Source organism: Taudactylus pleione, unplaced genomic scaffold (genome assembly GCF_031769625.1).
Source record: "Taudactylus pleione unplaced genomic scaffold, aTauple2 ptg000513l, whole genome shotgun sequence".
NCBI classification, from domain to species: Eukaryota; Metazoa; Chordata; class Amphibia; order Anura; family Myobatrachidae; genus Taudactylus; species Taudactylus pleione.
Genome location: NW_028284915.1, coordinates 3938901 through 3965342, shown reverse-complemented (window position 1 = coordinate 3965342; position 26442 = coordinate 3938901). Strand labels below are relative to the sequence as shown.

General features: G+C 43.1%; 1 protein-coding gene and 1 non-coding gene across 5 annotated transcripts in view; both read left to right on the top strand.

Moving 5' to 3' along the window:
• The window catches only part of KLHL2 (kelch like family member 2), a 166532-nt gene that overhangs the window by 20724 nt on the left and 119366 nt on the right, over positions 1 to 26442 (top strand). For 2 of the 4 annotated variants that reach the window (XM_088450296.1, XM_088450297.1), the window contains exons 2-3: positions 5961 to 6083; positions 11827 to 11933. The exons of 1 other annotated variant lie outside the window; for it this stretch is intronic. In XM_088450296.1, coding sequence (XP_088306422.1) covers positions 5961 to 6083; positions 11827 to 11933 — 230 coding nt within the window. Of the gene's footprint in view, positions 1 to 5960; positions 6084 to 11826; positions 11934 to 20317; positions 20366 to 26442 lie in introns of those variants that run through there. One more of the 4 variants, XM_088450298.1, reaches the window with a different exon arrangement.
• On the top strand, positions 20544 to 20728 carry LOC148501584 (U2 spliceosomal RNA). Its single transcript, XR_015870039.1, has one exon. It is a non-coding gene; the product is annotated as a U2 spliceosomal RNA (small nuclear RNA).

The following is a 26442-nucleotide window of genomic DNA, read 5'->3' as shown; positions in this document are numbered from 1 at the left end:
AAGGCTGTTTATTGCGGTGGGACGATTTCTAAAAAAAGAAAAAGGCTTAGACTGTGCTAAGGTCACGGTAGATATAGGGGCCTCTTCATGGTGAGGTGTTATTCAGCTATGTCCACTACCGTCCGCCTGTGTCTAGCCGCCGGTCCGCCCTCGCCTCTCACTGACAATTACAAAATGACCAGCAGCTTGTGTGTAGCATCTAATAATGCCTGTCCTGCCGGATTCTGGCCCAAAGCATTCAGCCTGCCATATCCTTCAGGTAAATTCATGTGCTCTGGTGTCTCGCAGTCATAGGGGAAAGCTGTACGTACGTGTGCTTGCGTGGATTGGGCTGCTGGAGACATGGGACCTGATTCAGAGATGGACGCTAATGCGTATGCAGCCGTGCTTCCCCACGCTCGCAGCTGTGAAAATATGCTAATGTTAGCAAAGATCACCGAGCATAAAGACGCCCACTGATGCGTTCCTACTTGCGTGCACGATCGCATGTACGCATAAATATCGGTAACATCAGATAAAGTGGATGGAGATAAAGGGCCTGATTCAGAGCCACTCGTAAGTGGCAGCTCGTTCGCTCCGAGCGATGTTTGCCCAACTGCGCATGCGTACGGATCGTTATACGCATGCGCGAACCAGTCAGTGCGGCCGAAATTCATGTGCTCGCAAAATAGCGAATGCCTGCTAATTTGAGTGACAGAATGAGGCGTGTGTGGGTGGTAACAGGGGAAGGTGCTTGGAAACGGGGAGTGGAAATCCGATCGCAGGCGTGCTTAAAGGTCAAAACGGGCGTTTTAAGGGAGTGCATAATTAATCCAGCAGCATCATTGACCACGTCACTTGTTTTTTTTTAACTCGGAACTGCTCGCAAAATAGTGGTTGAAAAAACCAACCACAAGAATAGCGAGCAGTTCATACGCTGGTCGATGTACTCGATTAATCTAATAAATAGCGGACATGACGTATGGTGCGAGCGGCCAGGGGGCGTATTTTTCAAATTTACGTTCACATGTTTTGCTCGCTCGTTCAGACTTAGAGGCGTGAACAGACCGCAAAGTGCGAACGGTTCATTTGAATAGCCACCCCTTTTTAGAAAACGAACGACCGCAAATAGCGAGCGGCTCTGAATGAGGGCCAAAGTACCAACTAATCAGCTCCTAACTGTCATTTTTCAAACACAGCCTGTAAAGTGACAGTTAGGAGCTGATTTGTTGGTATGTTTTCTCCATCCACTTTATCTCTCTCCAAGTCTTAGTACATAGACCTCTAAAGTTTTTTATCTGTTATTATTATGCTGTATGCACAGCAGTTACCAGTTAACAAATAGTGATACCGTGGAACTAATGCAAGTTCACATCGGTACTTCCGTATCTTTGCGGCCCCCTGCTGGATGTGTGTTGAAGATACGGAAGTAGCGTAAACTTCAGGAAATACTATTCGGACCCTGCGGGCTCGCTACGCTCGGCATGCTGTGGGCACAGTGGTTCGCTTCGCTCGCCACATGGATTTATTCCCCCTCCATGCACACTTGTATAGTAGGGAATGACGCTGGATGGTAGGGACTGACATTTGACACAAGCTTATAAACCAGTGTCCAACGTGATTCCCTACCATCCAACGTCATTCCCTACCATCCAAGTGGCATGGAGGGGGAACAAATCCATGTGGCGAGCGAAGCGAGCCACCGTGCCCGCAGGGTGGCGAGCGCAGCGAGCTCGCAAGGGTCCGAATAGTATTTGCTGAAGTTTATGCTACTTACGTATCTTCACTGAATAGTGAAGATATGCAAGTAGCGTAACCAGGGGCCGCAAAGATACGGAAGTACCGTTACAACTTTATAACCAATTTTTGGTCACAAATATTAAACAGAAAAAAATTAAACAGTTGTGTGTGTTAACAGTTCTCTCTCTCTCTCTCTCTCTCTCTCTCTCTCTCTCTCTCTCTCTCTCTCTCTCTCTCTCTCTCTCTCTCTCTCTCTCTCTCTCTCTCTCTCTCTCTCTCTCTCTCTCTCTCTCTCTCTCTCTCTCTATATATATATATATATATATATATATATATATATATATTATGTGTGTGTGTGTATATATATATATATATAGGCTCTCCACTCTGAAACTCATCTCTGCCCTCAGCCCCTCTGACTCACTTCCATGGGTGCCATAAAATTTAGTTTTTCAGCTCCTCTTCCCACTCGATAAGCCATGCCCCCTTTTCCCATTCTCCAGCCTCTTGGGTTTCTGGGTAGAGAAACCTGTCTCCCCATTGGTCGAAGGCGGCCATCTTTTTGTAGTCTTTTATGGGGGCAGCCATTTTCTTTTAGTCCCTGCACTTCAGTCGGATCTCTCTCTAGCTGGGCAGCGGCTGGGGAGCAGAAGAAGCATCCTCTGCCTGCCGCAGCCTGGCGGCCCTCGAACACTGGATTGCACCGGCCCGGGGGGCAGATGGCACCCTGCCCCCCGGCCCAGTCCGCCTCTGCCTACAAGCCCTCTTCACTGGCTCCCCTTCAGAACCCAATTCAAGGTCTTACACTTACTTACAAAGCCCTCACCCAATCCTCTTCCATTTAAATTTCTGACCACCTGACCCTTCACACTCCCGCCCACTTCGCTCAATAAATGCATGCCGTTTCTCCTGCCAACTGATTACTTCCTCCCACTCCCGCCTCCAAGATATTGCCCGTGCTGCTCCCTACCTCTGGAACTCTCTCTTCTTATCCTAACCCGCTACTACATGCTCCTTCCACCCTGTCTATCCCATCTGTGTCACACCTGTTTGTCCCTCCCTTTAGAATGTAAGCTATCACGAGCAGGGCCCTCTACCCACGTGTGTTTCTCCTTACTTATACTTTCATCTACTCCTTACTCCCCACAAGTGCACCTATCCCGATCAGCCATGCAGTCTGTCCCCAGTGTGACCCCGTCAGCTGCCTGTGAGCTGCGTACACACTGTGCAGACATAGCACAGTGTGTACGGGCTTCTATGGGATCGGGAGGTTGAACCGATAAATATTAAACCATACCTAAAATGCGCCCTCCCGCATTTTAGGTATGGTTTAATGCGGGAGGGCGCATTTTAGGTAATGGTTAAAATGCGACCGTTGCAGGAGCGTTAAAAGCCATTTATCGGCTAATGCTCCTGCATCGGGACAGCGTACACACGTATACAATCCAATGGCCGTTCTCTCGATATTGGATGAACGGCCCGATGATTGTATAGGTGTGTACCCAGCTTAAGTCACTGGTTTCTTGTTCACTTATTTATTTATGTACTTGGTAAGGCACTGTGGAACACTTATGGTGTCATATAAATAAGGGATGATGATGATAATATAAGTAAGATTCTGTAAATCTCTCAGAATCATTACTGTCAACACAAATATATGCGGTCAGAAGGTCGACTGGGTTAGGCTGCGGGTTTAGGGGCATTGACAGAAGTAAGGAGTTCCTAATTGCAAGCTTACAATCTGATGACAAGAGAAAACCACTGTACAGTATACAGTAGATGCTGGGTGCTGTTTACCAGTCAACTAAACAACAACAACTGATTACATAATGAAAAGAAGAAAATGGAAAAGTAAAAGTTGCATATGTGAGCCAATACATTTCATGTCATTTCCAAGTTAAACTTCAGTCCGTTTAATGTTGGTCTCCCTTCACACATGAAATATATTAGTATATCTCTTGTGGAAGCGTTGCTGACATATCAGTATATCTCATGTGGAAGCGTTGCTGATACATCCGTATATCTCATGTGGAAGCGTTGCTGATATATACGTATATCTCATGTGGAAGCGTTGCTGATATATCCGTATATCTCATGTGGAAGCGTTGCTGATATATACGTATATCTCATGTGGAAGCGTTGCTGATACATCCAGATCCAGTATATATCTTGTGGAAGCGTTGCTGATGCATCAGTATAGCTCATGTGGCAGCGTTGCTGATACACCAGTATATCTCATATGGAAGCGTTGCTGATACACCAGTATAGCTCATGTGGCAGTGTTGCTGATGCATCAGTATATCTCATGTGGAAGCGTTGCTGATGCATCAGTATAGCTCATGTGGCAGTGTTGCTGATGCATCAGTATATCTCATGTGGCAGTGTTGCTGATGCATCAGTATATCTCATGTGGCAGTGTTGCTGATGCATCAGTATATCTCATGTGGCAGTGTTGCTGATGCATCAGTATATCTCATGTGGAAGCATTGCTGATGCATCAGTATATCTCATGTGGAAGCGTTGCTGATGCATCAGTATATCTCATGTGGCAGTGTTGCTGATACATCAGTATATCTCATATGGCAGGGTTGCTGATACATCCAGTATATCTCATGTGGAGGCGTTGCTGATACATCCAGTATATATCTTGTGGAAGGGTTGCTGATATATCAGTATATCTCATGTGGCAGGGTTGCTGATACATCCAGTATATCTCATGTGGAAGCGTTGCTGCTATATCAGTGTATCATGTGGAAGTGTCGCTGATACATCCAGTATATATCTTGTGGAAGCATTGCTGATGCATCAGTATAGCTCATGTGGCAGTGTTGCTGATATATCAGTATATCTCATATGGCAGGGTTGCTGATACATCCAGTATATCTCATGTGGAAGCGTTGCTGCTATAATAGTGTATCATGTGGAAGTGTCGCTGATACATCCAGTATATATCTTGTGGAAGCGTTGTTGATAAATTTTTCATAAGTAGATATTTCAATCCTTAAACATATTAAAGTCTACTGGAGTAAAATGCTTTATTAATATAGATTAGTTATCTCGCTCTTGATAAGGGTGCAAGCCTAAACTTGTGTAGTCTAGGGAGAGTTCTGTTGTATACAGTAGGTAATCAGTAGTTCTATTCAAATGGTGCAGGAAGAATGGTTGAAACATTGTCAACAGCTGAATCTTGATTCTCTTATTGTTTAAACACATTTATTGTTGCGTTTTTCTGCCACTTTGTAACACATATCATGGTATTAATAATGGCCATGTTGCCATAATAAAATATGCTAGAAATTGCGGTTAATTTGGAACTAAGGCCACGTAAAGTTATACATTATAAATGTGCACATGGTCTGTTTTTCTCACTGATTTCATTTGAACATCCACATATATTGTTGGCATAGAGCAGAGGTTCCCAAACTCATTCATTACAGGGCAGGTTTTAAGATTATCCATGTCTGAACACAGTTGACTTAATTAGCACTGCAGTCAATTTGATTTAACCATCTGGACTCAAGCATGGATATCCTTAAAACCAAGACTATAATGATGGCGTTTGGGAACCTCTGGCATAGAAATCAGTAATACCTGTAATAGGAATAGTCTGTGGGCCTTTATGTGTGTTTGCATAGCTTTCAATGAACATATGGATAAAATTCACATTCAATTGCAACAGTGGGATGATGATGCTGGCTGTTTATATAGAGAAAATGAAATTCTATTATTAACAAAAATTCTTAATTCTACTTTTTCCAGTAATGCTAGTAACCTATTACAATGAATACGCACACTGAGTTATGTCAGTATTATGTATTGATTTGTAAAATCTATCCTTACTAAACAAGGGATTTCTTATGGTTTTCCATTATGTTATTATAAATCTGCATATTATCTGTCCATCACTCTGCATTAGGGTTATTATTGGGCCGTTACAGTTGTTGTGATGGCACACTACTCAGTGGACAGTAGGACCGCGAGAGGATTTTATTGCCAGCTCTTCATCTATTAACTCATGCTATGCCGAAGAGGTCTGGTATATGCATATTGTACGAGTGATACCAAAAGGATGATCATATTTGATATTTGCTTACCAATGGTGGATGGTTTGTATGGCAGATTATTTTTGTATATAATTATGTTTCTATTTCTGTATTCATGTATATGTAAGCTGTCTGTAAAACACAAGCTTGGTAGGTGTAATGAGTAATGTGATGTATTTTGCTTGCATTCTGTTACAGAAACACTAAATTATGCCAGCAGAAGCCTGTGGAAATAAAAGAGACCACAGAGAAATTCTGCCCTGTCACTGTGAACCCGCGGCACACCAAAAAAGCTTTCAAGGTTATGAACGAATTACGAAGGTATTCTTTTTGCGTTTAGAAATGATTTTCTACTGTGTTCATTGGTAATTAGTAACTAGCTTGATTTCAAGGACTGGATGTGTAGTCATACAGGGTTTTCAAAGCAGACAGACAGTTCCTTTTATCCTGATATCTGGTAAGAAGCAGATTTCTTAAATTCACTTAAGTATTAGATGAATGTGCTAATGAGCTTGGGTTCTGAGGAGCAGTACTATGAGGAAAGAAGATTAGTGTGTTGACAGAGCAAGTGTTGTGTTTTATGTTTCTTTGTTTCATTACTTTTTTTTTACTTTGTGCTGTTGTTTCCTTTCTACCTAACACATGTTTGAGACATTCCACAGAATGTTGTTTTTAGAAACCTGAAATCTTTCCCTATTGGCAGTATTCATAAGGTGGTGGGGGGAGAGTATTCACAATAGCTGGCCATCAAATATGGCCACCGTTTGCCCAGTTGTGCACTCTGCCAGGAATTGCTTCAGAATCCCTCAGACACCCCCCTAATAACTACTTAGGCATTTGGAATTTTTCAATTAGCTTGATTGGGCCGGTAATTACATGTCATTTATGGGGTGGAGAAAATAAATTCCCTCAAATTACCCCAAATTAGCTAAATAATGCACCCCAAATTTAATGAAAAGTATTTATTTCAACAAAAAATAATTGCTTTTTTAAAAAATTTTAAAGACGCTTTTTTTTGCATTTTCTATTTAATTCTTTTGTAATTAAACTTCTACAGCTTTTTACTTTATTTTTTTTGTTAAAAATGCACAAATCAGCCATTTGATACCTTTTAAAAGCGTACAGTACTTCCCTTTATGCCAACTTAGGGCCTGATTCAGACCCACTCGCGAGCGGCTGTCCGCTCGCAAGTGGGTCGATGTTCTTCACTGAGCATGCGCACGTCGGAGGGTGCTCCGTCGTGCGCATGCGCCAGACGCGACGAGCGAAGGAAAGTCCTTCGCTCGTTGTGTCTGATCAAAGGGGGCGTGCTGTCGATGTTGATTGACAGCACGCCCCCTTTGGTGGGCGTGCCGGGGGCGTGCCTCCCTGACGGGGGCGTTCCTACGGGAACGCCTCCCGTCAGAAGCCGGCCCACTGACATCACTAGTGATGTCAGTGGGAGTGATTTTGGCTCTGATAGAGCCAAAATCACTCCGGAGCTTGCGGTTGAAAACCTCAACCGCAGGCTCCGGCTCGCAGTTTCGATGGTCGCGATGGTCAAGACCATCGCGGCCATCAAAATGCACGCTCGTATAGGCTGTGGGTGGTGACCCACAGCTATACGAGCGTCCAGGAGGACGCTCCATTTTCATGGAGGGCGGCCCTCATTCAGAGCGTGCGCTCTGCTCAGAGCGTACGGCTCTGAATGAGGGCCTTAGTCTTCTATATGATTCTGCTAACAAAGCTGTCACTTTTTTGGGGCCCAGGAATGTCTCCCCTCTTTTTGATGCTTTTTTACCTGTTCGGTTTTTGGACAAAATTCGCACATCTCACTGCGAGTAGTGCGAATTGGGAATTTCTAATTGAATTGTGCGTATTTCAGGTGTGCACATGAAGGCAAAGTGTGCGGATTACACGGCGAAGTGTGCGAGTTTATCGCCTTTTGCAAACTCGCACCTAATTGCGTTCCCCCTTCGTATTCCATGATATATTATTTATGTATATTCCATCACAGACTGTATACCTAACCACTCTTCTGTCATTATTTCATCAGTTGGGAACCACTTGCATTTAGATCCTAAACATTGAACTTTTGCGCTATTACAGGAAGTCAAGCTGCCCCGGTTGTGACAGTAGAGGAGTTTCTAGTGAATGTAGAGTTTGGCTTTCACTGCTCTAATAGTGCCCCATTACAGGACACACCTGGGATTTGAATCTGTGATGAAATTAGTTTAAATAGTGGCCACTGATGCACTATGTACATCCTGCTTTAAGCGCAGGGAAATTTGGGTGGGAAGAGAGAACATACAGAAAAGGACATGCTTTGGTTGTTAGCACACATTTCCTCATCCACCTAGCGACCAGGATTTGTCCAGCAATGTAAGAGCTCGGCAGTTTTCGTGTTGGTTTTCCAGGTCATTATATTTGTCACTGACTGGTCGGGGTTTGAGATCAAAAGTGGCCCAAAGCAAGATTCCACCAATCATTTTATAGACTGTACTATATAAATGATAGAAGCTGATTGGTTGCTATTGGCAACTTGTCCTCTTTAGAAGGTTTAAAATATCTCTCCTCAGCCTTGGGGCCAGAAGCTAAATAGCGTGATCTCCAATCCTAAAAACAAACCCTGAGACTGTCAATACTATTAACATCTAATTCAGGATGGAATACATCTGCCATTGCAGTTTTCTGATAGATGTGTGTGCACAACAGTTCTGAGATAATGGCAATATACATATGTTATGTACACCGCCACTATGTACTGACTATAGCTTTGTCAAGAAACTTATTGTAAGCATCATAGTGTATTCCAGTGGTTCCCAAACTTGTTCCCGCAGGGAACTTGCAGAGGTGCCACAAGTTGGTGGTCCAGTATCAAATGAAAGTATTTATGGTCAGTGTGATAGGCAAAACCAGTGCTGGTGACAGCCAATCATAAATTATGTGGACTAGCAGAAGCTTAACCCTTTCCACCACTATATAACTGAACCCAAGGATGACCGGTAAGCACAATTTAATTAATGGAACAATTTTTTCTGCATATCACAAAGAAACTTTTGGCCTATGGATGCCGTAAAAAAATTGCTGATACTCTATGGCGCTGTGATTCAAGATAGTTTGGGAACCACTGGTGTATTCGATGATGCTGTAATGTGAGTATTGCAGGAGTCTGCTACATAACTACTTTAAGGGCATGACAATAAAGACAAATATTGTTCTCTATATATGAGACCCATTAAATAAAATATGGAAGCCACACATAAAACCCTATTATTGAGGCTTAAAATATTGTAATTATATTTCTTAAACCGAATTAGGAGCCTCATTATATGATTGTTCATGTTACTTGCACACCTCCCTTTAAATGACACTTCCTAATGAAATGATCCTGTTTAGAGGCTGTCATCGTATACTGGGTGTGATGTCAGCTGAGACAGGAGTTCACAGGAATTTAAACACATAATGTGTGTACAGTACCTCATTAAAAGCTGATGGCAAGTGAAGCTGCTTGTGTATTTATAGAATAAAATGATAAAAATAGAGACATGTGAAAGACACCAACATGTATAAAATGATTTTTCTTCTTTTCAATTAAGTAGCAAGTGTAGGAAGATACAAGGAGAGATTAGATGTAAACATGAGCAACTTTGTTGCATGTATAGATCCAGTAAAGTTGCTATTGAATGGTGTATGTATTAATGTAAGGTAAATGTAACAAGAAAAAGAGGGAATAGGAAAACTATGTCCTGAATACCAGTGATATGTTTAACAGATCAAATCTATTGAATTTATGTTTTTTTTTTTCATACAGCGATACACTTGATACCATTACTTTGTTCCACTGTAGTACCCTGCTCCATCCACTATCCCTCTATGGCTTACTGACGCTGCCACAGTCACATGGAGTAATGACCCCCACTAATATAATCTCATGAGTGGATAGGACACTGCCACTCATACTTTTAGCACACTGTCTCTTGGAATATTGCTGGGATCGTTCTGATGATCTCATTGGCTGCTGGTTGTTCACTTGCCACCTACTGTGAAGGGTGCACTCCTGTGCTTGACTATAATGAGATTAAAGTGTACATGTGAACATGGAATAAAAGTGAACATGGATTACTCCATCTAGAATAAACGTTTTACTTATTTGTCTGTAGCTGTGAAGCGCTGCTTCTGGGTTGTTGTGATAGTGTTGCACAAGAGCTTCTCACAATAGGTTTATAAATGTCACATTTTGTAGTGTCACGCTGTAGATATTTTGGTTATTCTTATGATAGCCATTGTGTGTTCTATTGCTATTATGTAATACTGAGCAGTATATCTTCCTTCTAGCCTTAATTTTATCTGAATATTTGCATGATGAGTCTTTAAACTCAATAAATTATATGGATGCCTGGCTTTGCAGACACACAGACATATCGGATGTGTCACATCAAGATCAAGCCTCCTGCCACCTTTATTTACCATGACTCCTAAAGTACTGGGTGGTCAACACGTGTGGAAACACCCCAGTGTTGGACTGGGACATGAAGGGTACACCTGGGGAATGCAGTGGTTAGGGGCCCATGCATAATGGGTGTGGCCAGCCACCAGAGGTTGTGTGGGCAGCCACCACAAACGCTTGGCTAACCAATATGCAAATCTTGGTGTAGTTTCTATAGAAGGGAACCAAGCACCCATGATCAGTGGTACTACTACACCAGGTAACTGACCATCTTACAGAGTAACAATGTATGATTTGAGGTCTGGAACTTGACACCTAGAGGAGGGGGGTTGGCCCTCACTCAGTGGGGCCCACCGGGCATTTCTCCTGTACCCCTGTGGGCCAGTCCAACCCTGAAACACCCTTATCAAAAGGAAATGAGTAAGGGTATATTAATCCAGTATCTACACATATGATATGGGAGTGGGCGGAAATTTTTTAGGGTATGTCACCAGTGTGGTGGCCATCTTGGATGCAACTCTAATTTTTTAAATTGGGAAAGTAGTTATGTGACATAGCAAACAGAATTTCATAAGAAAAACTATGGTGTTCTTCGTTTTAATGTATCTTTATTCATTCTTGAGTTTTAACATAACGTTTATAGGATATGTTTGAAGTGGTGCCCACCATGTTGCAGTGTTAAGGCTATTCCCTTTTCTTATTCCTGATGAACCTTGACCAACATGTCTGGCTGAATCTGAGTACCAGCATCAACAATTAATTGTTGCAGATGATAACAATCTTGTATCTTCACAGCATAAACACGTACCATCGGGTATCCCCACAAAAAGAAACCCAACGGAGTTAAATCGGGGGATCTTGATGGCCACTGGACTGGACTGGACCTCTACGGCCAATTCACCTTTAGGGAAACTGCACTTTAAGATATTCCTCAGCTTAAATCTCTGGTATATGCTGAGGAAACTTTCAGAAGAGTCTGGTTAATATTAAGTGCCCCTAACTCACAGTGGAAGCAGCTATTATGAATTCAGCTACAAAAATGGTTACCTAGATGGGTGTATTTTAAAAAATGTTCTTCACACCCTTTAGAATTAGTTTGGTTTTATTGGGGGCGATTCAATTCAGCGGCAGTTGAATAGCGTCAGGAAGTTGGTCCTGGAGCTATCAATTTAGCTCGCTGTTTAATCCGACAATTACAAGTAATGCCGGTTCTCGCGACTTAATCTGTGTGTTTTAGTCGCGAGCACCATCATTCTCCAATTAAAGTGCGGACTGTGAGGCTGTTAGCGCCGCTTTAAGCCAGAGAACAGCCTCGCGGTCGGCACTTTAGTCAGATTTCTCTGTGCACCGTCAGGAGGGTGTGCGAAGATATCATTAAGTCGACCTAACAGCACAATGAATTGAATAGCTCTGGGAGCTCCCTCCTGGCGCTATCAACGGTGCGCTTAATTGAAACTGCCCCTTTGTCTGTTTTACACAAATTATATAATGCCAATTATTTTGTTGGTGATGTTTTAGTCTTTTTACATCAGTTTTACACTGCTGTTTGCAAACATCCATTTAATACATTGATTTTATGAGAGGCATTTATTTCCAATTATTACATGCTTTTTTTGTGTTCTTTATTTGTTGCAGTCAGAACTTGCTGTGCGATGTAACCATAGTGGCAGAAGATGTGGAGATAGCAGCTCACAAGGTTGTGCTGGCAGCATGTAGTCCGTACTTCCATGCCATGTTTACAGGTACACACCGTCTTCTAGTCTATGTTCTGGCATCCTGTATACTGTATTCTATATATCACACTGCTTGTGCTCCTATATATCACGCTACTGGTGCATGCCTCCACAGCTGTGGGATGCTTAATAATAATTTGTGAATCGTATTCATTTTAATTTGCATTAAATAAAGTCACTACAGTTGAGAAACTCTTGATAAATTGCATTTACAGAAGAAAGGCCAACTGTTATATGTGGTCTGGCCTTTCCTCAAGATATTTTCCTCCTTTATGACGGATGGACTTGGCTTCCTGTGCTGAACAAACCAGGGTGTGGTGGCTGTATATCTATTATTATTTTTTTCAAGGCTTTTGGCCGTGACAGGAAAGTGTAGGAAAAATCTGGACACCTCATTTTTGTTACTCAGCAGTTTGTGTATGATGTCGGCGTTTTTATTTTTTGTGTCTTTGTTACTTGTTACTTCACCACTCTTTCTGGTGGTTGAAATAGATACAAGTCAGACATAGAAGCATTTTGTTCTTACAATCATAGAAAATGTTTTTCATGTTTGAAGGGGATATAATCAGGAAGCCGATGGTCTAAAACCCGACCGCCGGCTTCCCGACTTTCTAATCCCGGCGTGGTACTAATGACAGGCGTCGAAATCCTGACCCCCCCCCGGGAGGCTAGGGTTAGGCTAGGGGAAGAGGGGGTTAGGGTTAGCCACCCCCGGCGGGGGAGGTTAGGGTTAGGCACCCCCGGGGAGATGTAGGGTTTGGCTGCGGGGAAGGGGGAGTTAGGTTTAGGCACTTGGGGAGTAGGTTAGGGTTAGGCACCCCTAAGGGAGGGTTAGGGGATAGAATAGGGTTAGTTAATACTTACCTTTTGACGTTCGGGATCTTCAACCCTGCCAGTGAACTGACTGGGTGCCACATGAGCGTGCACCCAGTCAGTTCATTAATAACTAGTGACATAATTAAGGCATATGATGTAATAAATTTAATGCAATATAACTTTCAAGATATTAATGTCTGTATACTGTAATCAAGTTTTCCATTGCGATATTCAGATAACAGCTGCAGTGACCTGGTTAGTTTTCTGCTTAGCTGCTCCTATTGCCTGTATTGTCTCAGTTGGTACTGGAGTACTTCCTGTGCCTGGGGATTCAGGAATAATTAATGGTCCTTTCCCTTTCTCACAAAGGAGGGGACTGTAGAAGTGGCAACTCTCAAATCCGTAGTAATCTTCAAAAGGAAACTGGCAATTAAGGAAATTCTATACTTTGGACTTGTGTGTTTTTTCAACTGTTAGATGAAATGCGTTTCCGCTTGCAGTAATGATCACAGACTACATGTGTGTAATATTTTATCAGCACAATGTTTTCCTCTATGCTGTGGTCTCTTTAATGTACAGAAGATTGTATACTCACCTGCCTCAGAGGGATTCCTGGCTTCCAAGGAGATTGGCATGTGGGATTTTAGAATGGAAAATGGTTCTAAACGTGTTTTTTTTTTTTTTTTAAAGCTTTTTAATCTCCTTCTGAAATGTCCTGGCTACAAAAAAACATACTAGTGTCTTTTTATACGTTTTTGTGAGATCTGTATTTAAATAATAATGCACGGCTTCTTAAAGGGGCTTTATAATCAAAAATACCTAGCGCAGAGGAATGAGTCTTATACAGTGGTGGGAAAGAGTACAATTCACTTCATGGGAACACTTTTCTTTTGTTTTGTTTGGTTTCAATTTTGTTAATATTATTGTGCTACTATAAAATGTTATATACAATTTTGTCGAGATTTTAGTCTAATTTTTCAAATTTGTTCCTTTTTTTTATAACGGGCAGTTAAATTATGCTTCAAAAACACCACTGAAGGAATCGGTGTCACTGCAATTTGAACATATTCGAATGGACAGTAGCTGACCATACCTGCATACCTTTCCTCCATAGTGCCAACCGGCCTCACACTGGCCAGCACAGGGCCAATATCCTTAGGAAAGTGGGGACACATAGAAAAATATCAAAAATGTGCAGTAAGGTTTGGTGATGCTGTGTTCTGTCACTGACACAACAGTATGCTGAAACGCAAGTAAAAATGCATTCAAAACGTATCACGTTTGTGTCTGTGTTTCATATGTCTTTAATCAGTGATTTATAAACATCTGTGACTAAAGTGAAATTTATAAGCTCATTCAGGCCATAGAAAATAGAAACACACATGTAAATGCTTCTTGACTTCATTTCCTTACAATATGCTCTTATTCAGATGATTGTCAGTTGTCAACTATGTCAAAGTGATATGAAGCTAAAAGGATTTACACAATGCAACTCGGCTAAATGCTCATAAAAACTTAAACATGAGTGGTCGCGTTTGGTACAGCTTTTATATTTACAGCCATTTGCATGTTCTTAACTTGCAAACACACCTTAAACACAGCACGTTTAATGGCAGTGTTTATGCAGCCTTAAGCAGCCAGCTGACTATGTGCAGGCTCAGACAGGCTTATCGATTAGCATTTATAGGGAGTATTGTAAACATAGCCTAATAATTATCAAACATTGCATAACCAAAATGTGTACTACTTGTACTGTTTGCTGTCCATCTACCTTACCTCATAGTCAGGATATATCTTTGCTGACTTAGAGGGGTATTCAATATGAAACGTTAACTTCACTGTCGAAGTTAACGTTTCATATCGGAGTTTTACCTGCGTTAAAGTATCGGGCGCGCTCCCGCTTATCCCCGTATTCAATATAAAGTTAATGAAAACGGGAAACTCCAAAGTTGGATTTGCGTAAAGTTACGAATTTTTCCTTAAAAAAATTGTAAGACCCCCCTAAAGTTGTAAAAACATGGGGGATCACTATGGGTACCCCCGTTTTAGCTTTTAATTGAATGTCGGGGATTTAAATAGCCGCAGCAGGTGTTTTTTTCCCGACATTGAAGAAGTGTTGCAGAAGAGCACTTAGGTTATTCTTTTCGTTTTTTTAAGTGGTCCCATCAAATTTGGGGTACATGAAAATGGGTACTAGCATATTTTTAAGTCCCTAAAGTAAATTTTAAAAAATTCCGCATTTGTGCACCTGCCGCTATAATTCTATTCTTCAAAACACCTGCCGCATACATACAGAATAGCCCTGAACCTATTTCCCTATTGTTATACAATTTTTTCCCATTTTTTTTTTTTTCACCCCAATTTTTTTAATATTTTTTTGGGGTGTCCCTATTTTTTTTTAAAACTTGTTTTGACACAGTTCTTTTTTAAATGTCATTCCCAGGGGTGCAGGCTATTTTTTTTAAGCCTGCACTCCTAAACCCCAATTCTGCACTTTTTTTCGACACCTATTCAATGGTGAAAAGTTATCCCCGTTTTTTTATCAAAGACTTTTCAAAACTGCGATAAGTCTTTGAAATTGAATATGGTGTAAAAGTAAAACCTGCGATAATGACGTCATACCTCCGATATTAACGCAAAAACGATGTTATCGCTCCCATATAGAATACCCCTATTAGGGGTCTCTGTACTAATAATCGCGGAACTGCTGCAATTATTATGTATCCATATTGCAGGAGATATTTTCAGTTGTAATGAAAAGATCCCTTCTATGTATAAAGGGGAACTTGCAGGGACAGTGGTTGCAGTAACCGCTGTCACTGCAAGTTATATACCCGGAATTTAGTAGAAGTCTTTCACCTGTGTGACAGACTTCTCCTGTGGAAGCTGAGACTGCGCATGCGTACAGTGTCATCATCCGCCACTGGACAGTGGCTATGGGAGAGTGATCAAAAGATCTCTCTCCTGCTCCTAAGCCTCCATAGGATTAAAGCAGTTTATACTATATGAAGATGGTGTAAACTATCAAGGCCAAACTCCGAAAAGCTTCACTTTTTGGAGTTTTGATAGGGGTCAGATCGTAGTCCCCATTGATAATAATGGGGACTGCGATCTGAAGTGCTAATTAGCACTGTGCCATTAGTACATAGGTACAATACATAAAATTATGCAGAAACGGCAGTTTCGACATCATTTTATGTAAAAAGAACAGCTTGATACATAGGCCCCGTAGTGCTCTTGTTTTGGTTAGCAGCTACAGTTAATGGATGTTGTACATATTTGTATCTTGTCACTAGCAGAGAAATGTTCTCCAGCCTTCTGCCTTGTTGTCATCTGGTTAATGTCTTTCTCTTTCTGAGCTTTCAGAAACTGTAACATGAAAACCTTTCTGTTAGGGGTATAGGGTGTTACTATTATGGTTATTATAAAACAAGCTTCTCCCTTGGTGTCACGCATTGTACCACTTTTATGTTTTGTTTTATATTTTTTCATTGTAACTTTCGACACACGGAGGATGATGCAGAGTTGAATACGCATCCGTTTTTGTAGCGTATTGTGCGTGTACTTACACTGGACATGCCAGGGAAACGAGTGCTACGCAGAGTTTGGATGCATTGATTCTAATGGCTGAACATGTGGACCTGAAGTGGGAAGAGGCCTTCTCACTCGTGGAAGTGTTCATGCAAATGCACCATGTGGACCTGCAAACATAAGCAAATGTACTTTATAGGAGGCGTGTGTTTTACACCTGCTAGAGGGAGGAGCAATTACACCCTAATAATGATGACTTATCGGAAAAAAGCAACATTTATGTGTTTTTATTAAGTGCAGAAGTATGTTGGTGGTTGTTTTTTGTTGCACGAACGTTTTCTTTGAGTCACTGGGGGCGATTCAACTGTTGTGTGGGCGGTGATTATTAATGAACGCCCAGATTTGCAATTCATTGTTCTGGGCACGTATTAATAATCGCCCTCTTCACGCTCTATTAGACCGGGTTTAGCTGTGTGAAACTGCTAAACCCGTCTAAAGTCCTGGTTAGGGCACCCTAACCACGGGTTTCTCACAAATTTCTGCTCGCACCCTCCTGAGGGTGCGAGCAGAAATTCTGGTGTCGGTGGTTATCGCACTCAGACTTCAAACTCTGCATCTGTGTCTGTTTTTGATTACATTTTGCTACATTTTACCAGGTTATTTAGCATTTACCATTCATCTGTGTATCTCTGTAATGGTGCGTACACACTAGACGATATTTTACACAATTCGCCCAATTGCGACGCATCGGAATTACAAATCGTGCAAAATATTTCCAAATCGTGAGCGTCCACTCACATTCACGATGCCGATGCTCGTACCCGTAGGTCGTATATCGCATCTTCAGATCTTGCCTACTGCAGGTAGGATTTGCCAATCTCATACAAGATTTTGCGAAGATAGATTTTGTGCAGATTGATCATTTGTCAGATTGGACACTTTTTGGCACCATATTGTGTCCTGGAGAGCATGGGAGCTGCCGGGGAGAGTTGAAGGGAAATTGCTCACAATATCGCATTGTGAGCACATCATCTGGTGTGTAGGCACCTTAAGGAAAAGAATAGAGAAAGAAAGTGCTGGTGAATGTAGTCTATTTTCCCAAAGACTCGGCAGTTCTAATACTGCCTGTTCTAATACAGTGAGAAGAGTTTCACTTTAATCTTTTCATTCTTACGCCCAGAAAACATAAAATATAATTTTGTTAAAAGATTCTGTTAATTCACACATATATATAAATGTTTAAGAAGCCTAACCGAGTTGTAGATATTTGAGGTAAGCTTGTGATTGTCGGAGGAAATATTTCTTACATATGGCTGACTTGTCAGCTAGAGGCCTAGTCATCATCGAGGGCCGTATGGAAACTTTTACACCGGCGCAATTCATCATTGCTCCGGTGCGGGGACAGCTGCTCCAAAAAGCAGCTGTCCCCACGATTAGTATCGCAGCTACTTCTGTATCTGCATTACTTACCTCTCACCCGTTGGAGCGGCTACGCATACGTGACCCGAGGTCATGCATGCGCAAAGCTGCTGGGGAGGTAGTGAGAAGGCAGCAGAGGGATTCCTCTTCGCATCCCTGGAACTTATTCCCATAGGATGGAGCGGGGATCTGAGAACAAGCAACATCTGAAGATGACGCTTGTTCTCGTAAGCAAACTTTCAGAGTTTGTTGAATATCGATGGTCCATTTGGAACCCCTGATGATGAATGGCCCGGTAACCTAAATATGGATATAATAGCGTTTCTGCATGGTGACCGGGCCTTTTGTAGTTTGATGAATAGGCCCCCTAGTCACCACATACTAGATTAAGACTCTCAGCCTTCGCTTAGCAGGAAATGGCATACACCTAACTATTGTACATTGCAAATATGATTATTGTATCATATCTCTCACAAACAAGAAGGAAGCTCCAACATACAGTGTAGTAAATTAATCTGTGTAATGACGAGGGAGCCTCTACCTTGTCACAACAGGGGTTTGTCGTCTGCATGTACATGAAAACTGCCTGAAAAGTCCTACACGTCATCCTCAGTGAAGCTATGAAGCCCCTCAAAAGTTCTGGTGCAACCAGTTACCTTCAGCAGTCACATAATTAGTGAAATGAAGTCCACCTGTGTGAAATCTAAGTGTCACATGATCTGTCAGTATAAACACACCTTTTCTGAAAGGCCCCAGAGGCTACAACACCACTAAGCAAGAGGCATCACACCATGAAGACCCAGGAGCTCTCCAAACAAGTCAGGGACAAACTTGTTGAGAAGTACAATTCTGGGTTGGGTTATAAAAAAAAAAAAAATATCCAAATCTTTGATGATCCCCTGGAGCACCACCAAATCCATAATCATCAAATGGAAAGAACATGGTACCACAACAAACCTGCCAAGAGAGGGCCGCCCACCAAAACTCACAGACCGGGCAAGGAGGGCATTAATCAGAGAGGCGTCACAGAGACCAAAGGTAACCCTGAAGGAGCTGCAGAGTTCCACAGCAGAGACTGGTGTATCTGTGCATGTGACCACAATAAGCCGTACACTACATAGAGCTGGGCTTTATGGAAGAGTTGGCAGAAAAAAGCCATTACTTAGCGCTAAAAATAAGAAGACACGATTTGAGTTTGCCAAAAGGCATGTGGGTGACTCCCCAAATGTATGGCGGAAGGTGCTCTGGTCAGATGAGACTAAAATTTAACTTTTCGGCCACCAAAAAAAACACTGTCTGGCGCAAACCCAACACATCCCATCACCCCAAGAACACCCCACAGTGAAACATGGTGGTGGCAGCATCATGCTGTGGGGATGTTTTTCAGCAGCAGGGACTGGGAAACTGATTTGAGTCGAGGGAAAGATGGATGGTGCTAAATACAGGGATATTCTTGAGCAAAGCCTGTTTCAGTCTGCCTGTGATTTGAGACTGGGACGGAGGTTCACCTTCCAGCAGGACAATGACCCGAAGCATACTGCTAGAGCAACACTCGAGTGGTTTAAGGGGAAACATTTAAATGTGTTTGGAATGGCCTAGTCAAAGCCCAGATCTCAATCCAATTGAGAATCTGTGGTCAGACTTGAAGATTGCTGTTCACAAGCGGAAACCATCCAACATGAAGGAGCTGGAGCAGTTTTGCCTTGAGGAATGGGCAAAAATCCCAGGGGCAAGATGTGGCAAGTTCATAGAGACTTATCCAAAGCGACTTGCAGCTGTAATTGCCGCAAAAGGTGGCTCGACAAAGTACTGACTTTAGGGGGGTGAATAGTTATGCATGTTGAAGTTTTCTATTATGTTGTCCTAAATGTTGTTTGATTCACAATATAAAAAACAACACAACTTCATAGTTGTAGGCATGTTCTGTGAGTGAAATGATGGACATCTTCAAACCATTTTAAATCCAGGTTGTGAGGCAACAAAACATGAAAAATGCAAAGGGGGGTGAATACTTTTGCAAGTCCCTGTATACCTCGCTTTACATAGCCTGGTATACATTTAACTCCTTCCTGCTCTATACAAGCTGGTTTGTTGAGCACTGTTATTGCCCATTGCTTTTGTGCCTTGAATTATGTGTGCAGTCCTGAGGTACTTTATATTTGAACATATTTCTATGTAATGAATGTGTTTATTTCAGAGTACATAAATAACATGGTAAAATAGCTCCATGTGTACGGTGTGTGTGACAGTAATCTGTGTAGTACTGGGTTCGTGCCCCAGGTATAGCATTTACATGCAAATGTTTGTGATTCTGACACTGCTTTACATGACCGGAGTTTTTTCCCTAGCCCCACTCATTTCTCTATTTGTGGAGTTTTCTCTTTCACTGTACAACCCCGTATACACATCACTGTTTTTTTATAACTTTTGGATTCCTTTAAACTGCTTCCAAGGTTGCAGTACCCAGGTAGATGGGTGCTCGTGTTTTAGTAGCTGTTGAACCTTTTTTCTGGAGCTGTGTAATAATATACTTTCTCCACAGATCTCTGTGTTCTAAAACCACGATGGCAGAGGAATCCCTATCCTAGGTCCCTGGGCCCGGTGCTTCAATGCTACGCTGCGTAAGGGTTCCTTCGACTAGGGCTACCAGTCAAGGAAGCTGTAACAGACTACAGGTAATGTAAATGTTTACTTACCAGTTGCAACTTCCGACCAGTTAGAACATGGTCTTGCGGGCTAATACGCAGGTCCTTCCTACAAGCAGGATCACACCTGCCGTCAAGTATAGTATGTGCAACACTCCTTTACTTACTCCGTACAGGAGTGGCTGACTGTACTTATCCTGTGGCCCCGATTGCATTTCAGGGCTCAGTACAGGCCTATTCAGGCCAAGATCAGGTATAGTATCTGTTCTTATCAATTTTAAACCGGATATGCCCCCTATATGGGGCCATATAAGACAGGGAGATGGCAGAGGTACTTGCTTTATCCACTCCGCAGATTGACCTGGTATTTCATTCAGGTTCAGTGTACTTCTGTCAGGTTAGGAATCCTAGAGTAAGCTGGATTTCCAGGCCCTGACAAAAACTAATAAGGCCGGATAAATAATTTCCGTACCTTGGCACATAGAGCCCCCCTGCTCTAGAACCCAGGTTCTTAGAGCTGAGGTTAGGATACCGGTACCTTCTTCCTTTAGGTAGCTTGATGACCTCTTAGCGGAGGCTTCTAGATATCTAAGTAATTGCTTTAGTTTATCTGCATCCCTCGCTTTGTTTGGGCGATATGTCTTGAGGCTGCTGGGCAGACTCCCGACAGGACAGTGCAGTTGGACTACTACCTAGTTGATTAAGAGATCATTGCCATATTAGCCTCTTAAGCGCAGACATCTGGCATGCCAGCGAGCATAGTCTGAGTATTTCGAGTCCTTTTGGTCCAGGGTTGCATGAGACATACTCTAGGTAGTGCCCGCATACACTGTTGGTCTTTTGTACAGACCGTCTACATTCTAAATTAAGAAGTTCCTCCTCTATGGACTTTTGGCACTGAAGTAGGTGGCCTTACTCAACCCTTCAGCTGGCATATCTGTTGCCACAGTTTGGGGTGGATTTCCACTCAATTATAGAGTCTGCAGCACTGAGTCTTCTGGAGACGTGGTTTCAGATCCCACCTCTGACACAGGGCAGTGATCCCATCTGGGTACCAGTACAGCACGTGGTTAAGTCCATAAGGGACTCGTTTAGACCTTAGCGGGTTTCCCAAACACTCCCCTCTGGGAGACTCTGTTTGCTCCCCTCGGACCTCCACGGTTATTATCCAGGTCGTTGTCTCTGCAGGTGCGAGTGATTTGCTAGTCTCTTCCTGGTCAGATGCTGGACTGCCTTTTCCAGCCAATTCTCATTTTCTGGACGCTAGTGGGGGCTCCAGGTTTTTCTGGCCAACAGGGGATCGCTCCGCTCTATCATTCGCTCAGATTAGAGTGTTTCAGAGCATCTTTTTACATATAGGAGGCCTATTTACATATTGCCAGGTGAATCAGTTGTAAGTAATGGTGCTGTTCAGTACCATTACTTACAGTTTCCTGTGTCTCTATTACAGTAGGTCCTTAGCCCCTTGTGTTTTTCATGAGGATCAGGACAGTAATGGAAGCTCCCCTCGGCCTGCTCATTAGGGCTCAATCACAGGATATCCATCTATCTCAAGGAGATCTTTGGTTCTATGGATAGATAATTACTTGGAAGCTTTTCCCCTTTGGGGAGAACTTGTTGCATTCCAAGGTTTGGTTAGTTTTCCTCCCTGCCATCAGACTAAGGGTTTTCTGTATACCGTCCTCTCTATTCTGACATCCCTACTAGCGCAGCACAGACGGTGTAATGGTTAGCATTACTGCCTCAGAGCACTAAGGTCATGGGATTAATTCCCACTATGAATTCTCCAGGTGCTTGAAGTGTTCTTACACTCTGTCGTGTGCAGTGACTACACTGTTTCATTCTCTGCCTCTTCACAGGGAAATTTCGGGCCTATGTCATACGTAGAGTCTGTTTTAGAATACAAGCTGTCGCCCCTTTTTTGTGGTGGCTCAAAGCGCTAGTGGACAGATTTCCACAACATCAGCATGTGACAGTCGCAGGTTCTATTCCCATTGTCCATTCCCTTTGGGATACAGGACAGGGGTCCTTCTCACCACCAATGCACATTTTCATAGGTGGAGGGCAGTAACCTCTCATTAGGTCTTCGAGATCGGTGGGCGGCTCATGCAAGCCTGTTACTACTATTCTGGATGTTTTCAGAACCCTCTGGTCTGGTTTTACCTTTCCTACAGCATCGTCTGGTCCTGGCAGGCCCGACCGTGTGACTCCCGTTGCCCACATAAGCCTTCATGTGGCGCGCTCATTTGCAGTTCCCTTGGCATGGTCAGATGCTCTCCCAGTTGGCATAATTTTATGATTCTGTAGGCAGCTTTCCTTTTCACAGCTCCCCTGGAACAGGGGACTCCTAGGCTGCCTGGTCATTCACTACGCTTACTCTTTTCAGTGCCTACTGATCCCGGGTGCCTGAGGAACATCAGGATTATGTTGTCTCACATGAACATGATTTTTAGTAATTGTTTCGGCTCCTGAGTTCTCGAAACTCCCCTATCAGTCGTTCCGGAGGTACAGTGACAGTATCCACACAGGGACTGTAGGACGCAACTCCTTCAGCCTTTCAGTCGACTCTTCAATGCGTCTTTCTCTACGGTCGGTTCTTAGTCTACAAGCCTGTACTTCTGTCAGATTCTAGCCCACCTCACTTGCCAGAGGGGGGGGGATGTTTATATACCCTCCTACATGCGGTCGGCCCAATTCAGTCAGGAGTTCTGACCGAATTAGAGGACCTTTTTAGGAGTTTAGCTGGGGGCTTCCATCCCAGTTCATTCCAGCTATGTTGAATCTTCTCTCTGCGCATTGGGGCCTTTGGCCCTCTTCCAAGAGATACGGGTCTCCGACCTGTTGTTTTGCTTCAACATCTGCTCCGCGCCTACCTTAAGTTCGGACACTCTTATCAGGGTGTCCTCTGTGTGCTATCACCATTTGTTCTTACCAGCTAGCTCCTTTTGAACCTTCTGGGGTTCTTGGGACTCTTTGGTAGGCTCGCTTAAGAGTCCTTGATTCCTAGTTTGCGGTGCATTTAGCTCATTCATTGGTTTACTGAGACAGCTGTAATACTCCCGGCCTTTGCTTGGCACAGGGGGGAGGGGGGGTTGTCTGTTTGAGCGCCTTGTGTTGTCGCTCCCCTGTTCTGATCTTTTCCTTTGATCGGCCCGTTCTGCGGTCTCGATTAGGTTCCTACCCAGTTGTCTTGGTTCCTCTCCTACTGCGGTTGTGTTGATACGGTTTTTCTGCTTTCCGGAATTCGGCTTGGTGGACACAACTATGGATGTAGGCTCCGGTGATTTTTGCCTTGGACAGACCCGGAATTTAGTTCTCTGTGGTCCGGTATGATTTTCTCAAGCGGGGCTGGACATTTCTAAACAGATTATTCTGGTGGCCCTGCTTGCTATTCGCCACACTCTGTGGCGGATCTTCTGTCCCTGTCGTGGTGACTGTTCATTACACTAGGTCAGTGGGATCTTCGAGGGAGACTCGACTCATTTTTACAGTACAACTTGTCCAGCTTCCACATGGTTATCTGCCCACACTTTTTGTATTTGTTTCTGTGTAATGGTCACCTTCACGTCTTTGGACGCTGCCTTCTTGTATAAAGGGACGTTCCCAGTGCAGCTCAGGAGAGTCCCCTCCCATTGGGGGACAGCTTTAGGACGTCCCAGAGTGATCCCTGTGCCCCCTAGTGGAGGAAGAAGAAAAGTGGATTTATGGTCTTACCTTGTTAAATCCTTTTCTTCGACTCCATAGAGGCACAGGGCGCCCACCCTGACGCACCTGGCCTGTGGGGTTTATTCCTCTGATGCAAGTTCTTGGCGCACCTTTTCTCTGACGTGTGTTCTGAGCGTGTGCAGGTGTTCTTTCTCCCTATTCTTTGCCTCACTACTGCCCTTGGTTTGCTAACTTAAACTGCTGGTTGGGGGCGGGGTATAGTGGAGAGGGAGCCAGATGGCTGCTGGGAAGAAATCAGTAACTATTTGGTTTCCATATTCTCCCTCTCCAGGCTATACCCCAGAGTGATCCCTGTGCCCCCTATGGAGTCGAAGAAAAGGATTTAACAAGGTAAGACCATAAATCCTCTTTTTCAACTAAAATCCCGGGTCTGACCCGGGATTTTGAACACCGTTCCAAGCCCGGTCAGACCTGGGATTTACCCCATTTCCACTGCGGTGCCAGTGGGTGCAGCGACGGCGCTTGGAGATTGTCATCACCAAGCGCCGGAAACTCCATCTCTCCCCTGGTCGCCGGTCTGGCGTTCAGGGGGTGTGTCCTTTCGGGAGGCTGTGATGTCACAGCTGTTTTCGGGGAGACGGGCGGGGAGAGATTACAGTTTCCCCATATGAAGCGGGGATGGGGTCTAATACGGAACGGTCCAGACCATACGGAGAAACTGTAATCTCTTCCTCCCCGGTGACAGCTGTCACAGGCTGCTTCCGAGTAACAGCCAATCACCATGCAGTAAACGGGTCCCGGGTCGGAAGACCCGTGTTACCAGTTTCCACTAAGCCTGAGCAGGGTTTTACCCACGTAAAACCCTGCTTGAGAAATGCCAGGTCTATCAACCCAGGATTTTTTCCTAGGAGCCTTTTCCACTGAGCCGCTAGTGGAAAAGGGGTTTTGGAAGGCATGCTCAAATTAAGGTTATTTTCTTCAAATTCAACATCTGAAGAAAACAAGGTATAAAATTTTTGTGGGTACTGCATGAAAAATATATTGATATAGGAGTGTGATTGGCACAAAAAGCGCAGGGATGAGAAAAGCCTCAGCAGCAAAGGTTTTTGTGCTTATCGGAGTCGGCTATCGTCAGTCACATGATCTTCAGGAGGACAAACTTCAATGGAACCTCAACAACATATAAAGTAAACATAGAGTGTAGTATCTTTGGTAAAGGTTTAGGTGTTCACATAAACAGCAAGTGGCACCATGTGACTGAAGATATCTGATGCAGATAAGCACCGAAACTGGTTTTAAAGGGTACGCACCTATCGTACCATTACACTGATTCATTTAAATTCACTATATACTACACTGTAATTTTTTTTTTTTTTTTTTTTGGTAAACTTTTTTTTTTTTTTTTTGGTAAACTTTTTTTTTTTTTTTTTTGGTAAACTTTTTTTTTTATATACTATATGATGAACATTTGCAAGAGGCCGTCATGTACTTATGTATATTAATTTTTGTTAATACACTTCACTGGTCATGGTGATTGTTACGAAGTGTCAGAGACCTCTTTCACACACAGTTAATACAAATATCTAATTAATGTATCATGTGGTAGCAACTCAATACATATGTCTATATGGTCAGGAGGTTGTTATTATTCAGGCCCAGCGCCAGAAAGTGGAACAAATGTGGTTTTAGTACGTTTCGCCATGGAATGATTGTTGGCGTCAGATTGGATGGTTTGAGTAGCTCAGAAACTCCTGGGATTTTTGTACACAGTAGTCTCTAAACTTTACAGAGAATGATGGACAAACAAAAAACATCCAGTCAGCAGCAGTTGTGTGAGTGAGAGAGGTTGTCAAGTGACAGGAAGGCGACAGTAACTCAGATAAACGTGTTACAACTGTGGTGTGCACATCTCTGAATACACAGTACATCGACCCTCCAAGTGGGTGGGTTACAGCTGCAGACCACACTAGAGCGCTCCCGTTGCCATTAAACTGAGGTTGCAGTCTGCACCGATACATTTGAAGTCTGGAAAAATGTCACTTGTTCTGACAATTCTTCTTTTCTGTTGCAACATACAGATGGTACGGACAGAATTTGGCATAAACAAATGATCCATCCTGTTTTGTGTTAATTGTTCAGGCTGGTGATGGTGTAATGATATGTTTTTCTGGCACACATTATGTTCCAATTGACGGCTGAAAAAATGACACCGCATACCTGAGTGTTGTTGCTGACCATGTGCATCCCTTGTCACAGACTACTCATCTTATAATGGTTCCTGCAGGGTAATGCACCATGTCAAAACGCACACACATCTCCTCATTCTGGTTCCACAAACAGGACAATGAGTTCAGTGCACCAATGGCCTCCACACTCACTACATCTCAATGCAATCCAATACCTTTGGGATGTGGTGGAATGGGAGATTTGAAGCATGAGTG